Raw genomic sequence first — 12,411 nt, 5'->3', positions numbered from 1 at the left:
GCGATTTCTAAATAGCAGAGGCATTCAGCATGTCTGCTTCTGTCGCCTCAAACCTCAGTCAGCATCGGCAGACGGTCGTTCACACTGGGCATGTTTGTGTGAGGGATTGCTTTTGAGTCAGTGAGTCGATGCAATAACTTGGCTTTCCTTATGGCGCTGTCACACTTTGACGATTTAGCCTGCGTATGCCGATGTTAAAAAAATTTGTCAGAAACGCTGGTCTACGTTGGATAAGTTATGGGTAATTGTTATACAAGTTGAGCACGCGATGCACGCTGGCACACATTCACATACGGCAAGTACCGTAAGTCAATTCCTTGATGTATGCCAGGGTGTGCTCATACATGGGCCATAAGTTACAGGCAGTGTTGGGTAAGTTACTTTAAAAATGTAATCCGTTACAGTTACAAGTTACCTTGTTTAAAATGTAATTGTAGTGTAACTTTTTCGATTACATTTAAAAAGTAATGTAACTAATTACTTTTGATTACTTTTTGATTACCTTAAGGTTTTAATGAGTATTGACCCATGTTCAACATTTAATTTTTGAGAACTGAATGTGAACCTTAAAAAAGCACTAAGCTGAGAGGGAACGGCTGACAGGCAATCACAGGATGTCCACAAGAAGAGCTGCCAGCACCAGGCATGTAAGATTTTCTCAGACTCCTCTCATCGGGCCATACTCTTTTCTGTTCCTCCCCCAGGCTCTACCATTTACGCAGTTTGCAGACTAACACAAGCAGGTTCAGAAACCTCCTTAAATTTACAGTGCTGGAAGGCTGTCATTTTTGATGTGCTGCTTGAGCTGAAATAGAACTGTCCGCTCGCTTGCTGTTGTTGTGCTGTGACTGCAAACCTTTTTCTTTTTTCTGCAGGTGGTAAACAGCAGGTAGATTAATACAGTGACTGCCAAGTTTAGAGAAATCTAAACTTCTCGTTGTGGGTAGGCCTGCCCCCGAAGACCGGTGGAGCAGTAGTTACATGCAGCCCCTACAAATGTTCCTGCTGGTAACGGGCCTGCCCGGTGTAGTCTGTACACCCAGATTGGCGCCATGCTTGACACTCTATAACATGAGATTTTGGTCTCAAAAAGAATGATATAAGTCTAAGAGAGTACTGCCCAGTATCCTTCTGGCTTATTAAAATGGGTGCCAGTGCAACTAGAGACAGGGTTGCTACTGTGTGAGCGAAGCTGTCTCTCCAGCGTGTTTGGAGATGGACGAGTTGTGAAATGGCGAACCAACCTCCCCAGTGGGCGATGGGACCAGCCCGCAGGGGTAGCATTTCAGGTCCCAAAACACTCGGTGGCGACGGCCATGAGCCCTGCTCCTGAAATCTCCCAAGAGAGAAAGTCTGTATCAGTTTGAACGCAAGGCCAGGAGGAAAACTGGTGTCGTCAAGGGAGCGGGTGGATCTCACCAAGTCAGTCCCCTGGAGGGCCCTCAGTGGTAGCTGAATTACTGACTGCCTATGGTTCATCAGAAGGGTAGAGCCAGAGACAGTTGTGCTAGCACCAAGGAATGAAGAGGTCGTCACAGCCTCGAACACACTTACTGAGCCCGTCTCCAATGGCTCGCCAGGAGTGGGAGAACATAAAGCCTCCACTCCCACAGAGATAAGGATTCTACTATCCACAGTAAGCCCCTTTTCCAAAATCAGGGACCCTCGCTGGATCGCTACGGTTAGTGACCTCATCGCATTCCCACTCCCACGGGAAAGGTACTTGATGAGGCTCTATCCCGCAGTGCCTCAAGAAAGTTTACTCCCACCTAAGTTCAAGATGGCAGCGCCAAAAGGCAGGGGCTTCTTTAATGGAGTGAAGAGGAGCTTTTAGAATATTCTAGGACGTTGGCATACGCTGGCTAAATCGTCAAGGTATGACAGTGCCATTAGATAGAAAACTTTGAACCAATCTGACTGCAGAGAGTAGAGAGAGATGCAGCTAGATCCATTCATCCAAGTACTTGTAAGCACTTTTTCTAAGGTCATATGTAGTACATTAAAAAACGTATCAAAGCAATTTGTTGATATAGAAAAACGAAGAATTGCTTGAAAGTGTAAATTTAGCTGAAGAAAAATCCAAAAGGGATTTAAATTACACCTATATTGTATCATCACTGCACTGCCTTTGATTGTTTAATTAATAGATTGTGTATATTTCATCCTCTTATCTAAAACGATGAATGGATGCTTCTTCATCTCACACAAGTTTAATGATTTCATTAAAATGAAAATAATTTTTGCCAATAAAAAAATACAACAGACAAGCTTAAAATATTTCAAATGGGGTCCTATTTGTCTTATTTAATTTGCATGATAGGAATAAAAAAGGTAGCATTTTCATGTTGATACAAAAATGTTTATGCCTTTAATTGTTAGTCATTTTTGATCCTCTTGGTATTAAAAATCTGACCTAAATCTGCTTTAAACCAATGTCCCCCCCAAGCTAAACAAAGCAAAAGGCTAATTCAGTCCTGCAGATAACCAAAACAGACTAAATGTGCAATCATACCTGCAACCGGTTGGCCATCCAGTGGCTCCAGGTAGAGAGAGTTAAAGAAAGCTTCAGGATGCAGCGCTGCTGCTGCTCCAACACAGCTGACCGCCAAGGCCTTCACACTCACTCGCACCTCTTTATCAGGGATCAACCCTAAAGAAACAAAAAACAAATTATATATCTTTATAGCTAAACATGACATGAAATCTTACCATGTTTGACCACATCTCTAAAATGTAAATGCATACTTTCATAAAAATACTAAAAAAATGTGTATTCTAATATCGGGATGAACTATTCCAAATATCCACATGGTCTGTTTGAAGTTGGAGCTTGAAGCAGCTACTTACCATTTTTTTGGCCTGTCAGAAGAAAGGAAGCAGCAAGAAGTCGCACACAGTGCACAAGTGGCTCCGCCCTCTGGTCTGTATAGTGTCCAATCGGACCCTTAATCCGTGACGGCTGCCAGAAAACAATCCAAAAACTGATTACTATGTCATTTATTGTCTAACTGACCAAAGCTAAACATTTTATTTTGTATTACTGCATTTACTTTATTATCAGGTTCGGGTTCTGCAGGTTCTTCCTTTGGGATGAAGCGGTCCACGCTGCTGTCTGATCCCTGGCGATTGTGACCTCTGCCGTCAAACAGGTGAGGCTTACTCAGGGCTGCAAATAAAAACAAAAAATATATATATATTCTCATTGATATAATAAAGATCTCCAAAGGTTTCCATATACAGCTGCGTTCAGAAACATACCGAGGGCTGATTGCAAGAATGGCTCTGATGGTTCTTCCTGGGAGGAGGATGCTGCTGCTCCTTCATCTTCTTCATCCTGTAGTGTTCCTATCTGCATGCCAGAGTACTGGCTCTCGCTGCCATCCAGGACCTTTTTTTTCCCACACACACAGGGAAATCAGAGTAAATCCAAACTTTACATAAAACGGACGTTTTGGTGAGATAGGATTATTGAATCATGCTAAAAGAAAAAAAAAAAAACATTCACAGAAAATCAGCAGAACACAGGGGGAAGCATTGGCTGATTTTATACAAACACAGCTCCAATAGTGCAGGGAAGGAACAAGCTTTTGCTCGGGAGAGCTTCATTAGAAACAAGGAATCCTGTATGACATTATGTTTGAATTATGATTACAAGTTGCAGTTATTCTTTATTTCTTTCACTCAACTGGAACAAAAGCCTTAAGGTCTTCCAACAACAGGGAGAAACTAATCTAAAGGAAGAAATAAGAAGGTAAAGCGACTCTTCATGCTTCATTTTTGACACCTCATTGCAAAGCCAGTCACAGCTCGGGTCAAAGGTTTTTTTGAAGAGCATCACTCAAAATGAAGGGAAAGAAAGAGGCAGAATCTACCATCCACAACACAAGGAGGAAAAGATGCCATCACAACCGGGGCAGAAATGAACAAGCCAACCAAAGAAGAAGGAATGAGGGAAACCCAATGTTTCAAAACGAGCAGGAACCTCTCTGCCTTTTCCAAATGTCAAATTGTCTGACCTTGTCACTAGTGCTAGAGGAGGAGGAGGTGGCATAGAAGGAGGAAGAGGAGGAGGAGATGGATAGAGAAGACGACGATGAAAGAGAAGCAGTGCAGATGGAAGAGTCTGTGGCCGTGTTATCGGGGCCCTCAGTGGGAGTTGGTGAGATTGGAGGCGGATCAACCACCTGCTGCAGGGAGGGGCGCGACTGCAGCGAGGCGAAGACAAGGATGAAGAGGGTGGGGACAAAACCATAAAGGTAGAGCTGTTAAAAAGTGTTGGTTTTAGTTATCGCTAAACAAGACCTACAAGAAGAATGAATTGGATTTGCGTTATTAAAGAAGGCCTTAGGAGGAGATTAACCTTTCAAACAAGTGGTTCTAAAAAACCACATCCTATGTTAAGAATGTCATAGATATTCTTATTGAAAAAACCTGAAAGAAAGGAAGGAATGGAGAGAGAAAGAATAGAAATTGACATTTAAAGGGGGATAGTAATGTTACACATTTTCTTTTATCAATACACCTGTAGTTAATTCAAGTTGCTTTCAAAGTTCTTATTTGTGTGTTTTACGCTTAGTTTTTGCTCAATTTGTTAGTGAATAAAGTCCTTTGTGTATTTTTACGACACTGCCTGACCAAAGGTAGGATACTGGGTATGTCCTCCAAGGGTAAACAAAGTAACGGGGTAAGCAAGTTAGCACGTTGCGGAGAAAAAAACATTTTGATCTTAAGAGGGATACTGTTATTAACTGAAGCTAAAGCTTTGACGCATTCAGATGAATGAGCCGATAGTAAAATTTAAACAACTGGCTGCTGTAAGGGCTTTTGTTTTTAAAAAAAAGACGTCACATCCTGATAGTTATCTGATCTGTTTAATCTGAGCCCGTTAGTTCTGTCCTGCTCTTCCAGCTCCTTTCCAGACTGATTCCGGATTTATTCTGTTGGTTTGCACTAAACAAATCTGTAGTTGGACAGCTGATATTTTGTAACTGCCTGAATTGACAGACTCCTGGACAAGTGATGAAAAGATTGTCAGAAAATATGAAATTCTGAAAGACTGGTTTGTGTTTGCAAAGATCCACAAGACTGAGAAATTACACCGGCAATATTATCTAAAATAAATCTAATCTAGAAATCTAAATAAAAAAAACTGTCAGCAAACTAAACATTTTCTCAAGACTAACAAGTATGTATTTCCCTGACTTTTGATTACTATGCAAAATACATATATATATATATATATATATATATATATATATATATATATATATATATATATATATATATATATATATAATATTTTGAGAGAAACTGCAGTTTGGGCTTTCCTTAGCTGTAGGCCGAAATGGTTTAAATATTACAAATATATCTTTTGAAATTAATTTATACAAGTTTACCGTTAATTGAAGTATTGAAATGAGTTTGGGACATCAAATGTTTTAATTCACTAATTGACATACTAGTTGTGAAAATGGTGTATAGGAGATGTTCTGCTTAGCTAAATTCTGATGGCCAGATAAGGAAATTCTGACAAATCTGTGGCAGTGATTCTGCTCTTAAAAATAAAACAGCCAGCCACCTCAGAGATAATAGAAAATCTGTCATCTCTGCTTCCCTTCTCATACTGACCAGTTCCGCTACATCTGTAGGGGTAACAGCCGAGTCCGGCCCCTCTGTGGTCGTCTGAGAGGAATCACTGGGTGGAAGTGATCGGTCGTTAGAGCCTAGCGCCGCCACACCTTCTAGCGGGCCCCCGCCTTCAGGAGTGCTGTTTTCCGGTGTTGTGTAGTCGGCCGTCTCTGGTGTAACGTTGGCACCGCTGGAGCTTCGGCTAAGCATCTCCTCCTCGTTTTCGTTGTTTGATTCAGGGGATGTCCCGCCTCCGCCGCCCTGCTCCAAGGATGCACTGAGGTCCACAGAGTCCCCGGGCTGTAGGGTGCGTTGGGAAGAGCGGGGCTGCTCTGTGATAATGTCCACCTGAGTGGTAGAGGATCCATCCGCTGCAGGAGGACAAACTTTATATATAAGCTTTGGAAAAGTGACCCAACCACACATTAGTAAAAATTTTTGTAAAAAAAGAAAAAAAAATCTGTACAGTAGAACAGATTACAGTTTTTAAGTTTATATGTGGTCCTATGAGCCATTACCTCCAGGAAAAAACGGTTCTATCTGCTAGTGCTGTTCAAATACAACTTTATTTTCAATACGATAACGATATTACGGCTTTGAGAATTGGCTGACACTGATATTGTCCCAATACGATATTAGTATGAATCATAATGGCTTCTATTACTTATTTTATTCTGTAGAACGACAGAAAAGACTTGATCAAGTAACAAAACAGGGAATAAAAAAGTCAACAACAAAAGATATGAAAACAACTGACCCATGTAAAATTAACTAGTGACTTACAGAAATATCTGAGATTTTAAATGCCGGCTAATAAAATCTGTTCTTCATCAATAAAGGTTCTGATACATCAAGTGTATTACTGTTTTAGTTTAGTCAAAATAAGGAAACAGAGATTAGTATATATTTTTGTATCAAATCTTTAAAAAAAATTTTTTACAGCTAAAAACTACTAAAGATCTGGTCTGCATTTTACATCTTTCCAAACGAATCACCATGGAGACTAGGTTTAACATCCAGTAGGACAATGATTCTGTGCAGGTCAAACTTTAGCCTCTACTTGAGCAGAATTGGTGAAAACATCCTCTAAGAAAAAAACAACCCAGTTGCTGCTCTGAAAAACAGAGGTCACATAAAGTACCAATAAACCATACATTATTCTGGTTGCAATTTGGCTGCATTACTCCTCCTAGAGTGGAGTCAATATATTAAGCTAGCATTATTTCATTAGAGATGGTGGGTTCATCTAACCTGTGAAGGCTCCAGCAGGGACCTCTGCTCTCTCGGAGTCGTCCTCCAACCCATCCTCTTCTCCAGAAAGAATCTTACCTGGAAAATTCAGAATTATTCTCAGCTAAAAGACTAAAGATTCTGCCTCATTCTGTTAAGTATCAAAGCAATGAATGTAAATCAACAGCCTAAAGGTACAGTTGGAAAGGGCTTCCCTTTCACTGCACAGTGTGAGCTGAGGTGAGCACAACATAAACAGACAAGTCACCTCTCTGCTTCCTGAGAAGAAGTGGACTGCAGGAAGACCCTCCCCCTGCTGCATAGGGCAGGAAACAGGAAACAGAAACAAGATGTAAGAGGAAAAAAGCAGCAAAAGCTGATGGAGTCTTGCAGGAAACAAAGATAATTTTAACAAGATGAAAGGAGGGGAGTTAGGGAGCAAAGACAATGGAGCAAAGTCAGAACAAATCAGAAAAAAAGTGATTAGCTAGATCAGTAGGAAGGACTGAATTAAAGGTCAGCTGAGACAGACATCAGTGTGTGAAGATATATATTTCAAGGGCTGAACTGCAAAAGCACTAAAGGGATAACCCATCAGTCCCAACTGATTGATGAGATTACAGATGAGCTCAACAATGCTCCCTGAGCGTGCTCGGCTCTCGGTGTCCTGACGAAACACGGTGGCATGAGGAACGCTGCCGACTGTGATGAGCATGTGCAGAAGCTCTGGCGGAGGCGTCCTAAACATCTGCTGCAGAAGCTCCAGGGCAGCTGTGACCACGTTATGGTCCCAATGCTGCGTGTAGTGTAGGGTCAGCTCATAGACCTTCAGAGACACAGGAAGTATTCAGCTCACGAGATCCAAAACATCAAGAACTGTTCTCATGCAAATCCAGCTGATCCCACCTGTAGGAGCTGCTCAGGTGTTGGCTGAACATCAGCCTCCTTCCTCATCACTCCAAAGCTCCCTTTGAGGCTGATGGTGTTTACTTGGTGCTGCAGAAGAGGCATCAGGTAGCGAAGAGTTAACAGCACCCCCAGAATAAGATGGCTGGGGTGTTCGTCATCCACTGGAAGCACCAAGCCTAAAGGAGGAGACGAAGAGGCAGATTATGTGTGTGTTAATTCATCTCATTCATGAGAAAAAAGAAGCTGCAATGAAGCCTTTCTTTCTGTATAACACACCAAGCAGCACATTGAGGAGCCATGTATAGAAGTAGCTGGTGCGTCTGGAGTGTTGGCACACGCTGACCGCAGAGCTGGCTGCTGTCCGTCTGATGGTGGGGGAGCAGGACTTCAGGTTGGCAATAAATGACCTCAGCAACACCTGAGAAAAAATATGACAATGAAACAAATTTTTTTAAGGGCTTGTTGGTTACAGACAGGCAGCTGAGCCGAATCAAATACCTTGACTTCGCCATCATTAGCAAAGTTCCCCAAGGCTGACAGGATCTTGGGGATGGCTGCAGCCAGTGTCTCCTGCACAGATTCCTCCTGACGCTTTGCGATCCGTGTGAGGCATGGCAGCAGGTTGACCAAATATGGTCTGCAACATGGAGGAGAGGCAACAAAGAAACAATGAATTTAAAGTTAATAAACTAGACTCATAAACCTTACATATAGAGATTAATCAAGTACAGCATTTCAGTGATAGCAAACAAAGCATGCGAAACTTTGATTAAGTTTTGGGAGAAAAGTTTGCTGCTGTGCTTAAATAGCAGTAATTACCATATCACCTAGACTGATATTTATACAAGGTCAAAGAAATAATAAAATTAAACTCAAAGGTTTCAGCTCATCTATAGATGCATTTAGTCATAATAAAGAAACTGAATCTTTTTTTCTGCCTTTAATCACTGCTGTTAGAGTCGCGTAATGCAACAGATCCCCACTGTGATATAAGTGACTGTGTTGGCTGGATTAGTTTATCTTTCAAAAAGTAATCCAATTCCTTTTTCCATATTGGTAATGCTGTTACATTACTTCCAATCCAACGCTTGATTAATCAAAGCAATAAGGAAACCTTCTCTGTGGGAGGAACTGACTGGAGTGTTCTCAGAACCAAGTGAGAGAAATTAGACTGGGTGTTGCAGCTATTTTCTTCTTTTGTCAGAAAGAACAACTTCATCCAGTCCAGTTCTGATCTAGTGACGCCCATTAAATCATCTCACAACCAACAACACTAAGCTACAGCTGGCTGCCTTGGTTCAATAATGCATATTGCCTTTTACTAGAGATGCATCGATCAGATACCTGGATCAGATATCAGCTCGAATAATGACTAAATACCTGGAGCACATATCGGAGATCCAACTCAGTGCATTTTACACTTAACTGTTATTTCTTTCTTTTTGCTGCTTATTTGTTAATAAACATTATAAAATACAATTATATCACACGGCAAGATATATGGTTCATTCATTCAACAGATGAATCTGATCTCTATCGCTATACTATCCATGTTCTCCAGCTGCTTGGATACAATATTTGTTGGTCAACTGCATTAAGAAGGTGGGTCATTTGTCATGATGGAAACCAAAAACAAGAATGAATACACAGTGGGTATATGACAATGAATATTACCATTGTAATGACTAACAACTATATCCTAATTAATTGCCAATATCAGTATTAGTATGCGAATAAAAGCAAACCTGAAGAAAGGAACTTTTTATAAAGCATGGCAGTATTTACCTGCATTTCTGCGGTCGGATGAGATGAGCTAGCTCAGCAAACCTCCACAAAGCCGCCCTCAGACTCCGTGAGGCACCGTTCTGTTGAGGAACGGAAACACTTACCGCTATCAATAAAGTTATTTAAACAGCAAATCAAGTTTACACCCAAATCTTAATGAATACCTTTTTTATTTCTTTGTACAGCTCCAGCTGTAGTCTTGGTAAGTTTGAGTCCATCAGTGCCTGTGAAGTAAAACCAGGAGTCTAGTGAGGAACAGAAGTGAGTCTATAGCAATAGCAAAATTAGATTTTTCACAATTACAAATGTCTTTTTAAAACCATTTGATTTACCATGAGTTAGATTGATTACCAGAAGGATAAAGACTAAAGTTAAACCTATGGCTGTAACCCCTAAATAGATGTTCCCCAATGTCACCAAAGTTACACCAACGTTTTTGAAAAGTTATGGTTTCGGAGCTTTGAAGCTTTTTTTAAAGAGGAGTCAGGAACATATCAGCCCATTTTCCCGCAGCGCATTGGTGAGGTCAGACACTTATGTTGGACAACAAGACTTTGCTTGAAGTCTCCAATCATTAATTAATCAAAAAATTATTCTATAGACCTTTCTTTGCTCACTAGAAAGTCACGTAGAAAGGAAGCAAACTGTTCACAGAAGCTTTGTCATTGAGAGCTCCTATGGGTCAGAGCCCCACGCTGCCATCTGCAGCACACAATCAGCCATCTACAGCAAACCCCATATGTAACACACTGCAGTCTGAAGGTGCGTTTACCATCAACCTTTACTGATATGCATTTTGAAGTATCGCATCAGATAAGTCCGACCGAAGCGGCCAAATTAAAATAAACTCCCTCAAATTTGCAAAAAAACTTTTTATGCTAGCATGGGGTGGTTTTTGGCTTTTGTAAAAAAAAAAGGTTAATATGCAAAATGAGGGATGGAAACACTTATTTCAGATCAGCTCTGACATAGCGAACTTTTACCTCACATGATCAGATGTCTCTATCTCTACTATCGGCATCTTCCTAAATGTTCCAATTATGCACGAAAACAGACATTTTTTTTACCTTTGCCAAGGATTTAACTCCTCCATTTGTTGTTCTTGGAATCTATACCTGTATGTCAATTTTGAATCAGAAAAACTTTCTAAACTATAGCAGTCTAATGATCCTTTAATGGAACATTTTCTTTCCTACATTTCTTTGTTATTCCTTTTTAGTGGCCATGATCAATGTACAAATATCTATCATTGTCATGAATCCTTCCATCTGAAAATGTGCACAAGCACATTACTCTAGGATTAATTGGGACTTAGAACATTACAGATCATTTCCCAAAACACCAGTATTTTTGGACATTTCCAGGAAATATGTGAATGGTCCACATTGACTGCTCCACACCCTCTCCGACACATCTGTTGTGTTTTTAACTATTTGTTGTTGTTTTTTTAGCACAATAAAAAAATGATTAAATTCTTCCAGGTAAAATCCCTTGATGTGTAAGATCTAGTAATTGACTGGTGAAACCTCGAAATGTTTCCCCATTAATCAATATCTATATTACTCACTTTTTCCTCATTTATACTTCACATAACTAGTTGTGTCTTAATGTTTCCAAGAGCTTTACATGATGCTGTAATTATTCTACAATCTTTATTCTGATAGGTCTTGATTATAGTTTGGATCAATTCAGTCTCTTCTTCAGAAAGGGCTGTCTGTATCACAGTTTTATAATTATTTCTCATTTGGAAATATTAGGGGGGGAAAAAATAAAGTTTTCTGCTCTAATTGCTGAAATCCCTCCAGGTCCCATTTTTTCCCCAGAGCTCACCATGCTGCCATCCCTGTTAAAGTCCATTAGTTATTTATTTCCAATCATACTGAGTGGGTGAACTGCTGATAACAAACTACATGTCACCTTTCAATTTAGACAACAGAATTAATATGAGGAATAAGAACATCAGATTTGCTGGATTGGTTGGTTGGAAGTCCGTGACCCCATTAAGCTGTTCCTCAGCAAATTCAGTGATGCAACAAAAAAACAAAATGTAATAGAGATTGAAGAAGAAATGAATGGCTGAGAAAACAGACTCAAACAGCATCTAAACATATCAATACAGGACCTGTAGACGCTAAAATTGCTCTAGACTTTTAGAGACTGCAAACATATATATATATATACACACATATATACATATATATATATATATATATATATATATATATATACACATATATACATATATATATATATACACATATATATATATATATATATATATATATATATACACATATATATATATATACACATATATACATATATACATATATATATATATATATACACATATATACATATATATATATATATACACATATATACATATATATATATATATACACATATATACATATATATATATATATATATATATATATATATATATATATATATATATACACATATATACATATATATATATATATATATATATATATATATACACATATATACATATATATATATATATATATACACTATATTGCCAAAAGTATTTGCTCACCTGCCTTGACTCACATATGAGCTTAAGTGACATCCCGTTCCTAATCCATAGGGTTCAATATGACGTCGGTCCACCCTTTGCAGCTAGAACAGCTTCAACTGTTCTGGGAAGGCTGTCCACAAGGTTTAGGAGTGTGTTTATGGGAATTTTTGACCATTCTTCCAGAAGCGCATTTGTGAGGTCGCACACTGATGTTGGACGAGAAGGCCTGGCTCTCAGTCTCCGCTCTAATTCATCCCAAAGGTGTTCTATCGGGTTGAGGTCAGGACTCTGTGCAGGCCAGTCAAGTTCAT

At 39.6% G+C, this 12,411-nt stretch overlaps 1 protein-coding gene across 9 annotated transcripts in view; it reads right to left on the bottom strand.

Moving 5' to 3' along the window:
• Positions 1-12,411, bottom strand: part of htt (huntingtin) — a 72,108-nt gene that overhangs the window by 41,701 nt on the left and 17,996 nt on the right. For 7 of the 9 annotated variants that reach the window (XM_038307328.1, XM_038307334.1, XM_038307335.1 and 4 more), the window contains exons 4-16: positions 9,717-9,776; positions 9,553-9,632; positions 8,266-8,404; positions 8,044-8,185; positions 7,765-7,943; positions 7,480-7,684; positions 7,127-7,174; positions 6,880-6,957; positions 5,629-5,999; positions 3,259-3,388; positions 3,051-3,166; positions 2,848-2,959; positions 2,513-2,650 (exon numbers count right to left, since the gene is read on the bottom strand). In XM_038307328.1, coding sequence (XP_038163256.1) covers positions 2,513-2,650; positions 2,848-2,959; positions 3,051-3,166; positions 3,259-3,388; positions 5,629-5,999; positions 6,880-6,957; positions 7,127-7,174; positions 7,480-7,684; positions 7,765-7,943; positions 8,044-8,185; positions 8,266-8,404; positions 9,553-9,632; positions 9,717-9,776 — 1,798 coding nt within the window. The remainder of the gene's footprint in view (positions 1-2,512; positions 2,651-2,847; positions 2,960-3,050; positions 3,167-3,258; positions 3,389-5,628; positions 6,000-6,879; positions 6,958-7,126; positions 7,175-7,479; positions 7,685-7,764; positions 7,944-8,043; positions 8,186-8,265; positions 8,405-9,552; positions 9,633-9,716; positions 9,777-12,411) is intronic. The other 2 variants (XM_038307337.1, XM_038307333.1) reach the window with 1 other exon arrangement.

Source organism: Cyprinodon tularosa, unplaced genomic scaffold (genome assembly GCF_016077235.1).
Source record: "Cyprinodon tularosa strain WSP-4 unplaced genomic scaffold, ASM1607723v1 ctg607, whole genome shotgun sequence".
Taxonomy (NCBI): Eukaryota; Metazoa; Chordata; class Actinopteri; order Cyprinodontiformes; family Cyprinodontidae; genus Cyprinodon; species Cyprinodon tularosa.
This window is presented reverse-complemented; position numbering and strand designations above follow the sequence as displayed.